Below are 21718 nucleotides of genomic sequence, written 5' to 3' on the forward strand. Positions count from 1 at the left end.
AAAATGATTCACTAGATGGAAGTTTTGGATAATTTGTTGACTTTAGCCATGGATAATTAAGACTGATGGAATCCTCATTTCACTATCAAGGAAGCTGTGGTCAAGGTCAAACAGGTTAGGACTAATCCAGACAAAACATTAGTATTTTCTCAGTGAAATGCTTATGTATGTGCAATAAGATTTGAATATCAGTCATTCATTCATTTATTCAACAAATACTGTGGCAGGGCTCACCAAACACCCTGAAAACTCACTATTTTCCTGCCCTTGTACTTCCTTTCTTGAAATATTACATAGTGCACCTCAGCAAAGTCCACAGTCTGACTCTTTGAAAAACTCTAGTCACCTTCCTGCTATCAGGAGACTTTGGCTAATCTTACCCTAGCACAAGCAGCAAATTATACCCCAGGCCAAACCCTGCCCACTGTCTTTTTTGTAAATAAAGCTTTATTGGAACACAGCCACGCCCATTTATTTCTGTATTATCTATAGCTACCTTTCTGCTACAACAGAAGAGCTCTGCAGTTGTGATAGAGACAGTATGGTCTAAAAAGTCTAAAATACTATCTGACCCTTTACAGAAAAGGTTTGCAGACCCCTGCCCTAGATAGTATGACTAAATCAAAATTCAACTTTCCTATAAGTTCCTGCTTGGTAACTAAGAGAATAAGCTCCTTAAAAGTAGAGAATCTTTTTGTATCTTTGTCTTGTCATATAGAACCCTTGAGTAGGACAGAATCAAAGTTGAGAGCAGAGACAGAAAATTAAACATGTCCTTCCCTACATTTTATTTTCAACAGATGAGCGCCTTGGAATTCCATGGAAGACAGCACAAAACCAATAAAACCACTGGTGTTCAGTTACTCTGGCTTCTAATTCCTCAGAGTTCCTACATCTAAGACTTTCAAGGCTCAATTTTTGGCCTCTGTCCCTTCACATATTTATTTCCTGATCTGATGTGGAATTAGAGTTAAATAGGAGCTGTGTGCTTAAATTCCACGTGGCTGGCTCACCAGGAAACTCCAGGGCAGGTTTTTTGGCATGCCAAACTTATGTTAGCCTCAGCTATGCTAATTTCTAAAGCTGTTTGCCTTGCTCAAATAAATCTTAGAGATCAATTTGCATTTGGATGCACACCTTCTTATGCACAATTTATTTGCATGATAACTCTAGGGCAGAAAAAAAGAAAAAAGGTCTGGTTTTGTGTGGCAGGCACTATGCTAAGGGCTTTACATACATTTTCTTTTAGAGATGGAGTTTCGCTCTTCTTGCCCAGGCTGGAATGCAATGGCGCGATCTCGGCTCACCGCAGCCTCCGCCTCCCAGGTTCAAGCGATTCTCCTACCTCAGCCTCCCTAGTAGCTGGGATTACAGGCATGTGCCACCACACCAGGCTAATTTTGTATTTTTAGTAGAAACGGGGTTTCTCCATGTTGGTTAGGCTGGTCTCGAACTCCCGATCTCAGGTGATCCACCCACCTTGGCCTCCCAAAGTGCTGGGATTACAGGCATGAGCCACCACGCCCAGCCTTACATACATTTTCTTATCTCATCTTGACAACAACCACATGAGGTAGGGCTGGGATCCCCATTCTACAGATGAGAAAACTGAAGGGAAGAGAGCTTATGTAACTTGTCCACGTTCACAGAGGTGGTATGTGACAAGGCCTAGATTTGAACCCAATCTGTCTGAATCTGAACCCCACGTAATTGTCATTTACTCATACTACCTTATTGATACCCTCATCATCATCTCCCCTCCCCTAAGCCACTGGGCATATATTCAAACATAAACTGTACATTTACAAAATTAGTTACCCTTTTTTTCCCACTTGGCCTATGTAAAATATGTCTTTGGTCCTTGGGAAATAAATATGGACCCCTCTGTATCACAAAACAATCAACCAAAGAAGAAGAGGGGCATTAATAAGGCAAACTTTATATGATACACCAATTACATTAGTAATTAGTAGACAAATACAATTACAAGTGATTTTGACAGGTAAATGGATTTTAATGACATACCTAAGACCTCAATATGAAAGGACTTTTTTTTTTTTTGAGACGGAGTCTCACTCTGTCGCCCAGGCTGGAGTGCAGTGGCATGATCTCAGCTCACTGTAGCCTCCACCTCCTGGGCTCAAGCAATTCTCCTACATCAGCCTCCCGAGTAGCTGGGATTACAGGTGCCCGTCAACATGCCCGGTTAATTTTTCCAGTTTTAGTAGAGACAGGGTTTCTCCACGTTGGCCAGGCTAGTCTTGAACTCCTGACCTCTGGTGATCCACCCGCCTTGGCCTCCCAAAGTGCTGGCATTACAGGCGTGAGCCACCATGCCAGGCTGAAGGGACATTTTTACTGCTAAACTGTAGCAAACCAAAGAAAGAATGTAGCAGGAACCATGAGGGAAAATGAGAGTAACACTTAGAATACAGTGTAAGTATATCTATAACATAAGCCCAGGAACTTATATCTACAAATTTCTTCACTGTTTATGGAAGCATAACCAAATACCTATCTTCCCTAATAAAAACACAAACATTAGCTTTAGTATGTTATAATAAGTACTGCTGTTGAAACTCAGTTTTATCATTGTTCAATTCAACACACAGAAAAATAACCAGCGTTAAAATTAAACACTCTAGCATGATTCCAACATTTTACAGCGAGCCAGATACAATATTATTTAACTTCTCTGTGTGAAACATACCTATAGCCCAGCTTGCAATATCACATAACACTCAGCCCACTGCCATCTAGATCTAATACACTGCCATCTAATTTTCTGGAAATATAAAAGAATGAATTACATTTTCATACAAGCGAAAGATTTCCATTAAAAAAAGAAAAGAAGGCCGGGCGCGGTGGCTCAAGCCTGTAATCCCAGCACTTTGGGAGGCCGAGACGGGCGAATCACGAGGTCAGGAGATCGAAACCATCCTGGCTAACACGGTGAAACCCCGTCTCTACTAAAAATACAAAAAAATTAGCTGGGCAAGGTGGCGGGTGCCTGTAGTCCCAGCTACTCGGGAGGCTGAGGCAGGAGAATGGCGTGAACCCGGGAGGCGGAGCTTGCAGTGAGCTGAGATCCGGCCACTGCACTCCAGCCTGGGGGCAGAGCGAGACTCTGTCTCAAAAAAAAAAAAGAAAAGAAAAGAAAAGAAACGAAAAAAGCTCTCAGAGAGGTTTCCAGGAATTAGAAAGAACTCCGTGTGGAGAAGATACATAATCTTCAGGGGTGTCCAACATTTGGGCTTCCCTGGGCCACATTAGAAGAAGAATTATCTTGTCTTGGGCCACACATAAAATACATTAACATTAACGATAGCTGATGAGATTAAAAAATTGTTTTAGGGCCCGGCATGGTGGCTCACACCTGGAATCCCAGCACTTTGGGAGGCCGAGGCGGGTGAATCACCTGAGGTCAGGAGTTCAAGACCAGCCTGGCCAACATGGTGAAACCCTGTCTCTACTAAAAATACAAAAATTAGCCAGTCGCGGTGGTGAGCGGCTGTAATCCCAGCTACTCGAGAGGCTGAGGAAGGAGAATCACTTCAACTCTGGAGGCAGAGGTTGCAGTGAGCCAAGAAAGCACCACTGCACTCCAGCCTGGGCGAGAAGAGTGAAACTCCATCTCAAAAAAAAAAAAATTAAATCTCAAAAAAAACCTTGTAAAATATTTTAAGAAAGTTTACAAATTTGTGTTGGGCCACAGGTTGGACAAGCTTAATCTAGGTGGTTTCTCTAATAGATTTCGAGGAAGGCATGTTGAAGAACAAGCCTGCCACATGCCCTTTTATAAAACTATCCCTCTCCTCAGGAGACCTCAGAGGAGACGTGGCCCTCCTTATGCACCACCCAGTTCAACCGTGGTTACTTTTTCTTTTCGTTGAGACGGAGTTTTGCTCTTGTTGCCCAGGTTGAAGTGCAGTGGCGCGATCTCAGATCACTGCAACCTCTGCCTCCCAGGTTCAAGCAATCCTTCTGCCTTGGCCTCCGGAGTAGCTGGGATTACTAGCTAATCCCAAAATACTAATTTTTTTGTATTTTTAGTAGAGACAGGGTTTCATCATGTTGGCCAGGCTGGTCTCAAACTCCTGATCTCAGGTGATCCGCCCACCTTGGCTTCCCAAAGTGCAGGGATTACAGGCCAACCATGGTTACCTTTTTCTTGCTAAACAGTCATTGTCTATATCTTATTTTTAAAAACCATTTTATGTTTTTTTCTCATTTTAAACAGATGACTTCAAAGAAAATAACATTGTTTTGTAGTCAGTGGTAGAAAAGGTTTATTGCCAGCTGAAAGTTTATAGCCTAAGTAGTAGTAGATAAGGAAATTTTCCTAATATAACAATAATACTCTAAGTAATGCCTGTATCAACATTTCTTACCTATAAGGTCCCTAAGACAGCCTCTACCAAAATTAACTTGGGCATTTAATAATTATTCATAGGATAGTTAAAACAACTTTCTATGAATTGTTATCACTGAAAACACCAGTAGTAACTTACCTGCTGGTGGCTTTATGAAAGGTGGTGGAATTAAAGGTACAATAATGGGCACATTGCCATGATCCTTTGACCCTGCAGGTGAGTCACTGAGTCCATTTCCAGTGGCAAGCCCTGAATAGCCTGTGTTTATATTGTATGGTGAAATAACACTGTCCTCGGGTAATTTTGGTTTTGGCAAAGAATTTTCTGCAAAAGAAAAAAATCATATTCAACATGACCAAAGAATGTAATGCAGTAGAATTAAATTTTTCCTAATTTTCTCAAGTAAAATGGCCATGAACCAAAGAAATTTTTTCTTGCAAATCTTTAAACAATGTACTAGAACTCCACAGTTCATCCAGGAACTTTTTAGTCTGGTTACCATAAATTTCCAATGGGTTCCTTTATAATTTGTTCCACTATGATAGCTAATATTCCAGTTGAACCATGGTGATAAATTTTAGCACTGTAAAATTCCACAGAAAATTGAGAGGTGGTGGCTGGGCGAGGTGGCTCACGCCTGTAATCCCAGTACTTTGGGAGGACAAGGAGGATGGATCACCTGAGGTCAGGAGTTCAAAATCAGCCTGGCCAACATGGTGAAACCCCGTCTCTACTAAAAATAAAAAAAATTAGCCAGGCATGGTGATGTGTGCCTGTAGTCCCAGCTATTCGGGAGGCTAAGGTAAGAATCACTTGAATCTGGGAGGCAGAGGTTGCAGTGAGCTGAGATCATGCTACTGCACTCCAGCCTGGGTGACAGAGTGAGACTCCATCTCAAAAAACAAAAACAAAACAAAACAAAACTGAGAGGTGGCCAGGCACTATGGCTCAGGCCTGTCATCCCAGCACTTCAGGAGGCCAAGGCAGGCAAATCACTCAAGGCCAGGAGTTTGAAACCAGCCTGGCTAACATGGTAAGACCCCCGTCTCTACTAAAAATACAAAAATCAGCCAGGCATGGTGGCACACGCCTGTAATGCCAGCTACTTGGGAGGTTGAGGCACAAGAATCACTTGAACCCAGGAGGCGGAGGTTGCAGTGAACTGAGATCGCGCCACTGCACGCCAGCTTAGGTGACAGAGCAAGACTGTCTCAAAAAAAAGAAAAAAAAGAAAGAAAGAAAGAAAAGAAAATTAAGAGGCAATTAACCTTTTTTTCCATGTACAACATGATATACAGCAAACATAGCTCTCTGGCTACCGGAGAAAGCCTAAAACATGCCCTCCAGCATTGTAACTAGGTACCACTGTATTATAAACTTGTATCATAATATAATCACATGAACCAATGAGAAAGAAGCAGGGAAGAAAACTGATGCTTCACAAGGTATTGATAATACCCTTTAAAAAATAACAAAACTAAAAATTTTAAAAACTTACAATGATATGAGCTTTGTACATCGTATCCTTGCATGTGAATCACTTAAAAAAACAAATGAACAAAAACCTCAACCATGGTAAACAACTTTTTCCTTCTATAGCATATCCTGGCATGCTGTATGTTCCCCAGAAGCAAAGATTATTACCTAGGCCAAGTATTATATGAGCTATTAGTTTATAGAATACAAGCTCATGACTTGCATTTTTCATTTACAGTGAAATTGATGATATTATCTCTGTAGCATGATGTGTACAATTTCATAGTAAGCTTAACATAAAATTTGTCATGTACATTCAATTCCACTTGCCTGCAGGACAGCTCAATTACATTTCCTTGCTTGGCATATATGAAGGGAAAGCTCTATCTTAAAGACTGGAAATAAAATGTTTGAACAGGTAGTTTATGCCAACAGATTTTGAATGCAACGCAAATATTGATCAAATTGCCAGTGATGATGTACAATTTGTTTTACCCACATTTTATTAAAGTTCCTTAAATGGGTTGCTTCTTCACATACTTCTCTTCTTTGACAAGCAAGCTCTCATTCCTAATTTAGGTTCATAAATTCAGTATTCATACAGACTTCCCCCATGAGATATCTGGCACTGCTACCCACTGGTAGAATCGGTGTTAATTCAGCTCTGCCAAGGCTCTGTAATTTTCACTCTTTAGCTGGGCTTTGATTAAAAAATTCTTAAAGAGTAATATAGGCTCTAATCATCTACCACTCTCTTACTCCTCTTTTTACCCTATTCAAGTGTGTGGGGGCAGGGAAAGAATGAAAACATCAAGCAAAACAAAAATAGTACTACCATTTAGATTTCCCACTGAAAAAAAAAGGAAGGAGGATTACCAAACTAACAGTGAATCTCTCTAGCAGTCTGAAGATCTAAACCTAACATTTCACTTAACAGAAGCCCCAGTCCCCAACAACTGATATCTACCAAAGGCATCAGGAAACTCTAGTTAGCAAACATTGTCCCTTTCTTTAAATCTGTATGCAGGACCATGGCACTTAGGTCACTAGTCCCTGTCTAGTTCTCCCATAGCTGGGAGATTAAGTTGTATCTCTTTTTGTTTTATGTTGTTCTTTTATATTTCTGCAGAATTCTGTTTATGGGAAAGCACTACTGGGGATGTATGTTTAAATCAACCATTGGCATAATCAACAAAATGAGTCCCAAAGCAACTCAATTCTGGCAGGTTGAGATAGTTAATCCTTCTTTGCATGAACAAAAGGACATTAAATGTCATTACCTTTGAGAACAGAAATGTGCTGCCGGCTCTCCCCATCGGTAGGGTAGCTCCTGAATTCAATATCTTCACCATCTTTTAATTCAACCTTATCATAGCCATACCAGCCAAGGAGTTCATTCATGGTGTTTTCTGCAAAGTTCTGAAAGAGAAGCATAGGCTACTACTTATTTCTATAATCAATAACTACTTGAAAAGAATGCATAAATTGAATTCTGCTTGTCCTCCCCATTTATTTGCTGCCCTGCCTCACTTCCCCTAGTGTGGTGTTCATTTTTCAAATCATGTTCAAAAACGATAATGTTTTTAAATCTTAGGATGATGCATTCAATTATGACAGGGCTTCAGATATTTGTAATTTAAAGATAAGATAATAAGGTACTACATGTGTTAGTTTTGCCTGTGAATAGGAAGTCATATTTTAGCATATTAGTCTATAAAGTCTATCTCTAACATCAATACAAAAATATTGAAAGGTGAATCACAAAAACAGCTAAGAAAAGATTTTGAAAATGAAAACAACCTTTTGTGGTTCTAAAATTGCTTTCTGATTTAGGTGTTGTTTTCTTAACATAACTCTTATCACAGATAAAGCCAAATTTCAACAAAGAAAAATTTCACAATTGTTAACAATACCATACAGAAAGCTAGATTACAATAGGTTACAAGGGTCTTTCTTTTTTATTTTTTTCCTTCTGTAAGAGTTTTTTTCAAAAATCAGGCCAGGCACGGTGGCTCACGCCTGTAATCCCAGCACTTTGGAAGGCTGAGGCGGACAGATCACTTGAGATCAAGAGTTCAAGACCAGCCTGGGCAACATGGTGAAACCCCATGTCTACCAAAAAATGCCCTGGTGGCACACACTTTTAATCCCAGCTACTCGGGAGGCTGAGGCAAGAGAATCGCTTGAACCTGGGAGGCAGAGGTTGCAGTGAGCTGAGATCACACCACTGCACTCTAGCCTGGGCAACAGAGCAAGGCTCCATCTCAAAAAAAATTTAAAAAAAAAAAAAATCAATGCATAAGTTGCTTTATAAATTTCATTAGTGACAGGTTCTTTCTCCATAAAATCAAAGGTCACTAAGATTGTCTTCTGACAAGTAACATAAAAGTACCAAATAACTTTAAAGTTACTAGCCAGCCCAGATTTGGGATACTGTATGAAAACATTTTATGAACTATAAATCAATACATAAATGTAAGATAATATCACTGTTGCTGTTGTTATGGATATCATACTTTGAAAACAGTAAGTATAATTGGACAGATTTAATATCTTAAAGTGACTATATCTTAGTACCTTATCAATTGCTATATCTGGAAACAAGATGTAAGACTCTGTGTGTTAATGACCTTAGTGCTTGTGTGTGCCTTAAACATTCCTATCTGGCAGGGAACCACGAGCTTCCTAAGCTGAGCTAGAAAAACTATGTATTCTAACCTTCTTTGTGGCTCAAAGAATCCTTTATTATCCTTCTGAGAAGCTGTCATTTCTGAATTACACTGCGATATATAATTTATATACCTGAAACAAAGCACCAAGGCTAAGCCAGAGTGTGCACAGTCTCAACGTGTGAGTTCCATGTTTTCTTGAATTTCACGACTTTAAATTTCAGCAGGGGTTGCATAAAAAATAAAAGACATTACACTACTGACTCCACAAAAACAAACCTGGCATTTCAAACTACCCATAGAATGCTAGGTTTTTTGCTTTAGTACCCACTTAAGCTCTGAACTCCAACTGGGTCAATCTGTGATGGTACAGTGTATTAACCATTAGGAAAAACTAGCCAGATTGACTCAGTGTTACCATTCGCAAGGCCAACAGTCAGTCATATCAAGCTTCAGTGAGGCATTTATTCTCTCTGATGGCTGGTAGTGTCCACATTAAATAGACATACTTTTCATGAATGCACAAAAATATGATTAATATGAATAATAAGTTCAGCAACTTTAGGAATATCACTGAGGAGGATTGGGTTGAACGCTGCCCCACTAAATCAAAAGAGATCCCTTTAATGAGGCGTCAGTCTCCCCAACACCTAATTTCTTTCACTGAGATGAGAGCCTGGCTTGAGAATGACAATCCCTAGGCACACAAATAGAGGTCCTCTATCAGTGGTCTGGCAGCAGAAATCTCCAAGGATGAGGCTTATACTTTTCATCAAAAAACCAATTCCCAACAGCATTAAAAGCCAAATGCAAGCCATCCAATTGGTCTGTGTGCCATTTGCCCCAATCTCTAAGAAAACTGTGCCAAGACGGAATATCTTTTGCATATATCCTAGTGACTATATCGAGTTTTATAGACCGGTCATCTATGGGTGCCACTTTCTCCTGTTTCTGTCTAGCCTCTGAAGTGACACAAAGGCTGCGAATGCATAATTCATGGAGCAACCCCCTAGCCAAGGATATAGATTTGTTTTAGTCCAGCTGCAAAGCCATTCAGCCTTTCAGAACCAGTTCCAGGAATGGGATCCAGAAGTTTTAGACATCTGGGTAAAAACTGAAACCTCAGCTGGAATATTAACACCAAATTCACATTATTTGAGCATCAAAACTGCATCAGCCGGGCGCGGTGACTCAAGCCTGTAATCCCAGCACTTTCGGAGGCTGAGACGGGCGGATCACGAGGTCAGGAGATCGAGACCATCCTGGCTAACACAGTGAAACCCCGTCTCTACTAAAAAAAATACAAAAAAACTAGCCGGGCGAGGTGGCGGGCGCCTGTAGTCCCAGCTACTTGGGAGGCTGAGGCAGGAGAATGGCGTAAACCCGGGAGGCGGAGCTTGCAGTGAGCTGAGATCGGGCCACTGCACTCCAGCCTGGGCGACAGAGCGAGACTCCGTCTCAACAACAACAACAACAACAACAAAAATAAATAAATAAATAAATAAAACTGCATTAGTTTAGTTTATGGTTTGTGCTGAAAAGTCAGAGGCTTCATGGAACAATCAATATGAACTTGATCTATTCCATGATTTTCAAGTTACTATAAATGTCAGGGTAAATAAACTCTAAAACATTCTCTTTATTGTCATGGAAAATAAAAATAAACACCTTAATGTTTTGATATACTGCTACAAAAGCAGAAAACAAAGGTTTATATAACTTCAAGCCATAAATCTCAAAGCTTTCACGAAAGGGGCAAGATGAAAGAGAAAATGATCACCAAAGTTTTTTGTAGTACGGTTACAAGAAATGACTATTACTTCTGTTGTATACACTATTGTATGAAGAAGTCAAAGGACTCCAAGGAATCAAAAATTTTTAATTTTAAATTTCAAGGTGAAGTTTGATGCTAGATGTCATAGTTCATTATGGTGCTAAACCAAAGTAAATAAAATACATTTTTAACGTTATCATCCAAGAAACATATTCTTTTTCCTTTTCCTTTTTTTTTTTTTTTTTTTTTTAGACAGTGTCTCACTCTGTGGGCCAAACTGGAGTGCAGTGGCACAAATCCTGGTTCACTGCAACCTCCACCTCCTGGGCTCAAGTGCCTCAGCCTCCCAAGTAGGTGGGAGTACAGGCGCGAGCCACCATGCCCGGCTAATTTTTCTATTTTTGTAGAGACAGGGTTCACTATGTTGGCCAGGCTGGTCTCAAACTCCTGACCTCAAGTGATCCACCTGCTTCAGCCTCCCAAAGTGCTGGGATTACAGGTGTGAGCTACTGTGCCTGAAGAAACAATATGTTCTGAGACATGAATTTAATGTTTATGACCTACAAAGATTTTCAAGTCTTTCTAGCAGAGAATTACAACAGTTACTTTTCAGCATTATTTTTGTATTATTATCCCTTAAAAAGGAATTTCCTATTTAAAAAGTTACTCACTTCCTAAGTTTCTTTTATACATACATATATATATGAAAAATAATAAAGGTAATAGTAGTTAAAATGCAGAGAGACGTTTGAGATAAGGATATTCAGTACTAAAACAAGCCACTGAACTAAGGTAGGTTATGAAATCTGCCTCCCCCAAAATCTTTACCCAGCATTTCTCCTGGAGACCTAGGGCAGGAAATGAAGCGGAGGTTCTTGTTAAGAGTCCCTCCCAGTTTTAGGATTCTGTAAAATCAAAGAACTTCTACTTATATAAGAAATAAAAGGAAAAAAAAACCTTTTGCAAAGAAATTTCATAATTACAGTGATCATACCTCATGAATTTTACTGAGTCACTATTTCAAATATTTTATCATTGCTCCCATAAATCATCAAAATGTGCCAGAGATTTCAGTATTTTGGCATTTGAACTACATTTTGCAGACTGCTTCTTGACCTTGGAAGTGACACAAAAATAATCTCTCAAACCATGTGGTCCAATTTGGATTTGGAAAATAGGTCACTGTAATTATAATAATGTCTAATAGTCTTATAGCACTTTACAGTGTTTCTATATCTTTTAATTCTCCTGATCTTTTCAATAACCCTATGTGTTAGGTATTTGATTTCCACAATAAACTTTTGGTGAACCTATATCACATCTTCTTTTTACGACAGAAAATCAGAGCATCAAGAAGGTAAAAGACAGGCACGAGAGATCCAGTAAAGTCAAAACTAAAATACGTATTTTCTCATTCTTAAGCCAAGTCTCTTTCTATTATAAATTCTGTACTCCCCAATGTGTCCGCAATTCCAAAGAAGCTACCTCCCGGACCAATCGAAGAGCTGCAAAGATATCACGCAAGGGGATGTCAATATCATATATAAAGAGATTTCTAAATAGGGCATATCTACTTACATTGAGACTTTGCTTGCTTTTGGATGTGATCATTGACCTCTACTTTCCTTAACAGGGGTGCTCAAGATTCACAATTAAAATGGAATCTCCTCATTTTACAATGTTTGATACTACATCTAACTCTAACTGCTTTGTACTTCTAATATACCTAATTTCTCTGCCTCTTTCCTTCCCTCTCCAATTCTCCTCTCTCACTTCCAGGGGTTCATAAGGAAAAAAGACAATCCTAACATTTAGTCTGAAAGCATGATCTCTTCTGATAATTAAAATAAAAACAAAAACAAAAAGGTCACAGAAAGACAGGTGGAAAGGAAATTTTACTATTTCTTTACTCCTCTTGAGTTCTTCCTATACCAGCAAAATCATTTTTGTTGGATCTTAACTGCCAGGATATTCATCAAACACCTTCCTTATTCAACTGGAAGTACTGTACAAATGTCAAAGTTCAACCTACGTGATTTTTTTTCCTTTCTGAGGAGCTGTGAATGACATTACGTGATTTTTGATTGAACATTTTACCAGGTAAATAATAAAGAGTTGACTTCAAAACACTTTGAAAATAGCAGTAATTACAAATTCTCAAAATACCTCTGAAACGCAAGTACTTCAAAATCTTCAAAAAGAACTGGTGATTTTATTTATTTTGAAAACAACAAGTAGATTTTAAAACATAGATACTGATTTTTTCATACCAGGCCTTGCAAAACTGAATGTCAATGTGCTTTCAAATTTGTATTCTACCCAAGACAGCAGGAAGTATTCAAAAAGGCCCCAGTCACTTACCCAGTGAGGGGCAAGTCATGCCCTTCCCCTTCCCATAAACATAATTCCCATTTTCACTGCAAGTCCCAGTTCTAGTAAAATATGTCATCTATTTCAAATTCAATGTAAGTTACCTGAGGGCAGGAACCTTTAATTTCATTTTATGCCTCACCTAACATAATGCTTAGCACTTAATCCAGTCACAAATATTTATTTAAATGCATAGTTACAGACAAACGATCAAATAAAACTCAGGAAAACCTGATTTTAAAAATAAGTATGTAAAAGCTTAAAAATTATAATATGTAGTATTAGTAAGCACTCTCATGCTATTGAGAATTTAAACTGCTACAACTGTAAGAAAGAGTAATTTGACTCTATGCATTAAAAGCCTTAAAATTGTACATACCCTTTGACTTAGCAATTTTACTTCTAGGGACTGTTGAAACTATCCTAGGAAAACAGCCATGGGAATATGCATGTTTCAGGAATGTTTATCTCAGTGTTGTTTTCTTAGAAACAAACTAAATGCCAAACAATAGGAATCCTAGTTAAATAAATTATAGTTTGGGCATATAATGGAATACTATTTTGCCACTAAAATATATACTGTAGATAAATTTTTATTGCCACGAAAAGCTATTAACAGTATATTAAGTTTTAAAAGGAAGGTTAGTACAGTATGAGTTTTTTTTTATAAAAACTATATATCATATATAGAGAAAGGACATGAAAAGACATAAATCAAAATGTTGACAGTAATTGTGTCTGGGTGGGAAAATTACAGGCTTTGTTTTTCTTTTTGCTTATTTCTATTGCCTACTCTACTATTTTTGTCATGTCCATGTATTATTTTCATAAAAATAAAAAACTAGTTTTAATTAAAAATTAACATATAGTCTCAGTCACAGACAACTACATCAGCTATAGTCACAGTCCTAATGACAACAAAAAGGATTTGTCGGTTACATTACTTAACTTCAAAACATTCTGACACCCATTATCCAAGAAAGTGGAGCACATGAGAAACGCTTTCAAAGGAAAAAGAAACTCCCAATTCCAAACAATTTCAAAAGCATGGGGGAAAAAATGCTACTACCTCTGCTAGTTAAGGTTATGAATAGTGGAATGATGGTTATTTCTGGAAAACAGTTTATCTCCCTTTCCATCTCCATATGCTCTGACATACTTCTGGGGTAGATATCTATTAAGCATCATTGGACTCATTAATAGAGATCAAGAAAGGGAATCTGCAGAAGACAGGCAGAAGCCTTGTTCAAGTTCCAGAGTGAAGCAGGAACTGAACCCGATTAGAAGTCAGTTTCTAGCTCTATTCTCAGGCCTGGCCCAGGGCTGAGTCTGAGCTGTCTTTCTTAACACAGACCCAGTGGATCAGTTCTATTTTATGGTTTTGCCAAGAAAAAGGTCATGACATAAAACTTAAATAGTGCAAAAGAAATATCTGAAGAGCCCTTTGCAGATTACAAAGTACTTCCTCATTTATGATCCCACTGGATCCAACGGTATAGTTAGGATGAGCCACTCCCCACAGATGACCCACTAGAGGGTCATCAATGTGCATGAAACAGTAAGGGTTGCCGGGCGCGGTGGCTCAAGCCTGTAATCTCAGCACTTTGGGAGGCCAAGACGGGCGGATCACGAGGTCAGGAGATCGAGACCATCCTGGCTAACACGGTGAAAGCCCGTCTCTACTAAAAAAACTACAAAAAAACTAGCCGGGCGAGGTGGCGGCGCCTGTAGTCCCAGCTACCCCGGAGGCTGAGGCAGGAGAATGGCGTGAACCCGGGAGGCAGAGCTTACAGTGAGCTGAGATCTGGCCACAGCACTCCAGCCTGGGTGACAGAGCGAGACTCCATCTCAAAAAAAAAAAAAAAAGAAAGAAACAGTAAGGGTGGCCAGATTCCCACTCTCAGTGCAGACTTTACATACTGAACTCTGCTGTTTTTACCTGAACTACAGCTTTCAAGCTTGAAATTCTTTGAAGATAGTCCTGTGCTCCATTTTGGTTCATTCTGCAGAATTGTTCTTTGCCACAACACAATGATTTTAATGCAGAGGACACATCATTAACACTAATACCCAACTCTGGCCTGGAACAGGCTGGAAAAGAAAGTCTTACTCTCTTATTGATATATCCTAAATTGGATGGCTATATAATTGGCATATGAAACCAAAATCATGTGGTTCTGCATATAAAACGTATAGTGTTTTATTGTCTCGTCGTGATACAGAGCAGACAATCATGTCCCCACATTTTAATCTGCTGCCAGGACATCAAATGTCCTAAAAGGGTCAAACAAATGCTGTGAAATTGTGAATACCAGCCCTCAGGCTACCACTGTGACAGGCACGGCAGGTGTACAGCTGTGTCCTTTCACAGCTGCAGAACTGCCTTTAAAAATCACCAAGACTTGTTACATTGTTTTCCTGTCTGTGCCAAAGTCACTAGCCTTAATGCAGCACAGAGTTCCACAGGCCTTTGGTTATATAAGAGATATTAACACCCATTGGTCCACAGATCCTAAAATATACATTCAGCAAATCTCACTTACCACATGCTTTCAGGTCTGTTTACATGCTTCAATGGGCACTATCAAAAACAAAGTCTTCTGTGTTTTTTTCCTTCCTCTTTTAACTTGTAATATCCCCTCTCCTTTAGGAACATATTCAATAATCTTATCAGCTTGATAGTACAAGTGTGGCTAAATTCACTTTCCGCAAGAGGAAGTTTTAGACTTTAAGGATTTTGATGATATACCTTCTACTACTTCTAATAATTTTGTTAAGTATAAAGACTCAGTAAATAAAAGAGAATTTTATATAAGATATAAAAAGTTTGGTTACCCTAACAAGAGACTACCTTTTCCTAGAACTCTCCCTTTTAGAGAGCCACTGTGCTCGCTAATATTTGCCCTTTTTTGAGGCCCTGTTTTTTACTTTCCTTTAAAAATTCTGTTACCTCTTAGTTTCTGTAAGTCTGTCTTTCACACAAGGAGAGTAGGGCTTGGCTTCTCAAGAGCAGTGCTTGGCAAGCACAGAGGCAGGAAACGCAGAAGGGAATGAGTCTGTCAGACTCATTTTCTTCTAGTTCAAATGTTTATTTCAGATTCAAGAGGAAGTGGAGTGGTTCCTTTCCATTTCCTCGTCTCTGGAACCTGCGAGTTGTATAAGTAAGTTTAGAGAATGATGCTCTACTGTACATCACACCAGATCATGGATGGAGAAAGAGACTCTTCCCAGAAAACCCCTGGTTTGAACAGACCATAATACATAACCCTCCAAGCTCTCACAGGACAATCTTTTATGGGTTTAGCTTGAAGTCTTTGGCAGAACAAGTGAGGACAAGGCTGAAGGCTCAGGAACATCTTATACCTGCTCCCAAGAGGCCAGGACTATATGCCCACTAACATTAGTCCCCATCCCTGCCACGTGGCACACCTGAGGCCACTGCTTAGAGGGGGAATCTAACATAATTTGTGAATGCCACAGTGGGATCTGGGGTCCTAAGTCCACTTTCTAAGTTCCTGAGAATTATGCTTCTGACACCAGGAGAGTTTCAACAGCAAAACTTAAAATATACCTGTTTTAATAATGAGCCAATTTCAAACTTAAACATGCTGACTTTTCCAATCCACGCTCTGATTTCTCTCTCTCTTAAAATCAAGCTATTTATCTCACCAGCTCGGCTCTGCAACTTGCTTTATTGTCTATGCAATTGACACAGGTTATTTTTAATGCCAAATCGAGACCATCAGAAAACAAACTAGAAAATCTTGTGGTAAGTTTACTACTAAACTCTAACAGATGTGCCTGACTCAAATTGTAGGCATCAGGACTGAAGCGTAATTTTAGGTACAAATTACTTACTGAGAATATTTATAGACAGAAAACTTCTTCAGCAAAGAAGCATCTCTGACATTTAACACAGATTCTCCTGTAGTTTAGCAATTGACAAAGAAGTTAAACATTGTAAGTGAATTAATTATGGTTTGTTTAGGAAAGTTTCCAGCACAGAATGCTTGATCTAATCATGCTGGTTTTGTCAAAGAATTTTAAAAGACAAAAATTGGACTCATAATCTCTACTCATAGTTTGGATATTTTGAGTTGTATTGTTGTTTGGTAGCTACTGATCACAAAAAATATGTGCACAAAACACATATCCTTAAGTGCAACAATGTTTACCTTATATATACATTTACGCTTACACATCCACTAGTAGAAGTTAGTTTCTATATTATATCTACTATGTTCTGGATGAACTCCTGAAACTAATTAACCTTCCCATATGTCAGAATTCCCTCCTGACATTCATTTATTATGATACATGTGAACTAACAATATACCTGAGACATATTACATTAGATACAATCACGATATTCACTTTAGAAACATATACACTGTATTGCTGTCTGATTTTTAAAAACTCTCTCTACTAGCCACTAATTAAATAAGGCATACTAATTGTAAGTACATTAGTACAACCAATCTTTTTAATCAGGAAAAACCAGGATAAGGGAAGAAGAAAAGGAAAGATAAAGAAACATTGTAAAGGTCATAGTGAGAGAAACATTTCTACTTGAAGATATTTTCAGGGAGTACACTACAAGCAAGCTATGCCAAGTCATGTACTTTTCATACACAAAACTCTATTGTATCAAATTTAAATTTGTTACAACTGCCATGTACATTAAACCAGTGATAACGAAAATGTAATTCAATATCTGATCTAGTGAAACAGCAACCAGCATTAGCTCTCAGCCACATGAAGACACTCTTCAATGCCATTACTGGTGTCAGCTAAACCTCGGCCAGTTTGTCTTCTCCAGCCATTTTAAAATAAATATGTGACTATCTCAATTAGGAAATCTTGAAGGAAGTCTCTATGATGAGGCAAGTTTGTTGCTCATTCTCAGTGCCCTGCATTTGCTGTACTTAAAATAGACACTTGTACCAATGTCCTTTCTATTACCCGAAGGGGGAAAAAAAAATCACATACACACCAGTCCTTTTTCTTTCAGCTCACAGAGAAGCAACTCAATCCAACCAGTGTTGAAACCTGAGTAGGTCACTGTACACCACGATAAAATTCCCTAATCCCTGAGCCAAATCTCCCTAAGGAGGGCCTCCTCCTGATCCTCCACTTCCCAGGCTGACTTTTTCATTTGCTCTCTCCTCTTTCCCCCTTTCATTTCCCCTACCTTCAAGCCTTGATATGTGATCCGAGGTGGGGGCTCAGGTTTCCGTTTTTACAGCTTAGGCCACGCTAGCTGTATACATTCCTTTCTTTCTGCCGGGCAGTGATTACTTACCAGGGCTTAGTTTACACTGGTCCAGATGAAAGCCGTTCAGATGAAGGCAAACACAGCCAGGCAGCTCCAGCGGCACCGATATGAAGCTGCACAAGGCCACATTGTGTTCTCGGTGACATTTTGTTGCACACAACTATATACAGGGCAACCAACTTGTTATGTTACTCTACACTTAGGTTCGGGGAGCTAGAGGAGTAATAGTACCATGATGTTTGGGGAGGGGTTTTGTTGATGTGATTATTAATATTAAAAACAGAAAGACATTAAGGAGTTCAAAATAACCCTTTCACCTTTTAACTTTGAGAAACCACTTTTTAAGTGAGGACTTTTGGTGCTGTTGTATTAGAAGAATGCACCTAAACAATTCCACTAGATCTCGGGCATGGTATACTTGAACATGACTAAAAATTTTGGTTAGGGGTATTTTACTTTGGTCCAAAGCAGAGAGAAAACACTGATCCTACAGACAACTGAATTATTTGCTGTGTAAAACTTCTTATTTAATACTACTCTGGATTGAAAGGGTGAGGATTAAAACTTCAAATAGTGGGTGGTGATTTGGAAGGAAAATAACATTTTAAAAAGAGGAAATTCTGTGCACCAAGGTTAATTCCATACTTAGTCCTGCAGCATCGGCTAAAAATTGTGTAATTTTTCCCCTTCACACAATGTTGTTTTTGTTTCTTCCTCACCAGTTCAGACAAACATCTGTTATACTGTAGAAGGACAACTATCTCCCAAACCACGGAGTGCGCCTGCAGCCAAAATCAACAACGAGAGCCCCAAGCATCGAGCACAGTCAGCCTTTATATCCAGCCGGGATAACATTTCACATGTTTTGATTAAAATTAGCTAATTTGTAATTCTAGAACCTATGAAACTTAAAAGCTGCCATCCATATACATCACATTAGGCAGTGTTTTAAAGGGCCAGAGCTCGTTGCGATTTCCTAGTGGCTTTCACCTCTCTCCCCTTTCCCCACCCCCAACCTAAAATGAAATGCAAAAGTAATCTGGAAATGCAGGACAGGAGGCAAGGGTAAGTGAAGAAGCATGGTTATTATGGACTGTTTAAATTTTGTTCCTATCAAAAAACAACAACTTCTACTGGTCTTAAAAATATATATAACTGTCCATCATTGGAATCAACGGTGGTTTCCATCATAAGAAATGGTATTGATTTTCAAGGCAAACCTCCCGTAACTCTCCGTTGGACTCATGCTGCACCTCTAGCTTCCAGGTACTAAGTTCCTTATCCAGTAATAAAACCCCTAATTCTGATATTTAGGTTGCTTCTGACATTTCCGAGAGGAAAATAAAGCTAAGCATATGCACCTAGGTACACATACATATATGATATATATCCATGTGTCCCCTGCTAAGCGTGAGCTATGATAGAAAATGCTTGTTCTAATGAAGAAAGCGTCAAAGCTCAATAAACTTGCATACCATTTTCATCCAGTTTGTCTTTTAAATACAAACTGAACCAAAACTGGCCAAGTAGTAGTATTTAGCCACCTGGTAGTATTAAGGATTTCATGCAGAAGATGGGGAACACCAAGAAGACCGCAAAATGCAAACCTGCTACTTTTTGATGGCTCGCAGAAAAATAAATTGTTTTAAATCAATAGAGAATCGTGAAATCAACACAGAATAAAACCCTCGCCCAGGCAAAAGCCGCAACTTCATGGAAAATAAGGGGCTGGGGGGCAACGAGAGGGTCCGGAGCCGAGCAGTGCTCTTGTGCAATCGCTCTAACGCGAACAGCTGGAGCGCCAGGCTACTGTGCTCTCCACCTCTGGTGCACCGCTGGCCTGGCGGGGAGCCCGGCCTTGCCGAGAGGACTCCGGGCCGGCCTTCGCGAACAATGGGCAGGCGCCCTGCAAAGGCCGCCCTCAGACAGCTGTCCTCCAGCGGGGCTGGCCGGGGTCTGCTTCGCTGGGAAGTGAGGCAGGCAGAGGCGAGCGAGAGGCGGAGGCTGCCAGTGGCGAGGAGCGGGCGGGGGCGGGCGAGGCGAGCGGTCAGGACCGTGCCCAGACCCGCGCCTCTCGGGCCGCACCTCGCCGGGCACTGACGGGCTCTTCACGCCGTCGCAGCTGGTTGGTTGGGGGGAAGCGGGACTGAGGAGCAGGAGGGTGAGCTGGGGGAGAGGGGTGGAACAGAGCTCTCTCCGGGGTGCCCCGGCCAGGTGGCTCCTAACTTTGGAGGGAACCTGAGAATGATTCCCAAAAAGGGGGGCAGAAACTGCACCGTCCACTGGGAAAGCCTCTTCCCCTGGCCACTGCCGCTCGGGTCCCCGGTGCCCTCGCTCTGAAACGCGCCCGTGCCAACCTGGGGTTCCTAAGGTTAAATAGTATGTGGTCCCCCCTCATCAAATCTGAGGTTGGCAACAATTTCGGGGATGCAGCCCGCGAGTTGGCCTCTGCTTTACACCTGGAGGCGCGGAGCCGTTCTGGGCATCCTACAGAAACTGACAAGCGCGCCCCGGTACTCCCCAGATCCATACCACGGCCCACGGGGAGCGGGCGCAAGAAAGAGCTCAGTCTCCCTGGCCCCCGAGATCCAAAAATACCTTCATCTCCTCATTGATCTCCCTTTTCACTGGGTGAGCCGGCTTCCTGCTCCGTTTATTTTCCGGAGGTCTCCCTTCTTTCTCCATTTCTGCCATGTTTTTGTGTCTGGTTTCTGTGGAGATGAAATGGCTGCTGCCGCCGCCGGCGGTGGTGGTGGTGGCGGCGGCGGCGGCGGCGGCGGCGGTGGAGGTGGTGCTGATGGTGGCGAGGCTGGCGGAGGTAGCGGTGCTGGCGGGGCCGGGCCGCGAGGGGGAGGGCGGGTGGGCGCCGAGAAGCGGGGTCTCTTCTAGCGGCGGAGGACGTCAGTGGCTGTCACGGGGAAGGGTAGTTCGAAGAGTCTCAGGGATGCCGCCGCCGCCGCTCCGGCTCCTGCTGCCGCCGCCGCCGCCGCCGCAGCCAACGCCGCCGCTGCTGCCGCTGCCCCTGCCGCTCTCGTTGCCGCTGCCGCTCCCGCCGCCGCCGCCGCCGCCGGGCCGCATCCTCGGGGCCCCGTGGAGTCGTCAGCCATCTTCCGTCGCTCTGTCCGTCCGCATGGGCGCGGGGAGCGAGGGCCGGCGCGGAGAGCGGCCCCGGGCGTGCGTGCGCGGCTGTGTGTGAGCCCGGGAGAGCGCGCCAGCCCCAGCGCCCAGCGCCTCCCGCGAGCCGAGCCGGGGGCGGGCCGGGGGCTGGCGCGGGAGGAGGGGAGGGAGCGCGGCCGGGAGGGGGTCGGAGGGAGGGGAAAGGTGGGGGGGCGAGGACAGCCCCCCGGCTCTGGAGCGGGCGTGGCTTCCACCGTCACTGGATACGCGGATGCTGCGCGGCTTCGGGGGCTGCTCGCGGCCTCCTGTTCATCCGCGGCGGGCACGGGCGGCTCGCGGCGCCCCCCGCGGCCGCTAACTCCCAGCCGCGCGCCGGGGGCGCCGGCGCCAGCTCCGAACCCAGCCCTACTCCTCAGGTCCGCGACGTGGGCTGGGTTGCGTGTGGAGTTGGTTTTTGAGCCCGTCCTAGGAGCCGCTGAGGAAGAATGAATGGGGGTGAAGCGAGGAGGTTGAGCGGTGGGAGGGCGCGAGACCTGAGGTCGCCTGGCTAGAGGGCCGCCGTCCCCCGGGGAGGGTTGACTGAGCCTGCCGCCTCGAGGGTGCAGCGCTGGGGTCTCGGGGGAAGGAAACCACAGCCCCGACGCGCTTCCCCCCACTGAGCTGC

General features: G+C 42.0%; 1 protein-coding gene across 2 annotated transcripts in view; it reads right to left on the minus strand.

Moving 5' to 3' along the window:
* SOBP (sine oculis binding protein homolog) overlaps positions 1-21145 on the minus strand; it is a 173984-nt gene extending 152839 nt beyond the window's left edge. The window contains exons 1-3 of one of the 2 annotated variants that reach the window (XM_030929421.1): positions 20536-21145; positions 7130-7268; positions 4512-4697 (exon numbers count right to left, since the gene is read on the minus strand). In XM_030929421.1, coding sequence (XP_030785281.1) covers positions 4512-4697; positions 7130-7268; positions 20536-20631 — 421 coding nt within the window. In that variant the 5' untranslated portion in view covers positions 20632-21145. The remainder of the gene's footprint in view (positions 1-4511; positions 4698-7129; positions 7269-20535) is intronic. The other variant, XM_030929422.1, reaches the window with a different exon arrangement.
* Positions 21146-21718: the final 573 nt, after the last annotated feature.

Source organism: Rhinopithecus roxellana, chromosome 4 (genome assembly GCF_007565055.1).
Source record: "Rhinopithecus roxellana isolate Shanxi Qingling chromosome 4, ASM756505v1, whole genome shotgun sequence".
In the NCBI taxonomy this organism is placed as follows: domain Eukaryota; kingdom Metazoa; phylum Chordata; class Mammalia; order Primates; family Cercopithecidae; genus Rhinopithecus; species Rhinopithecus roxellana.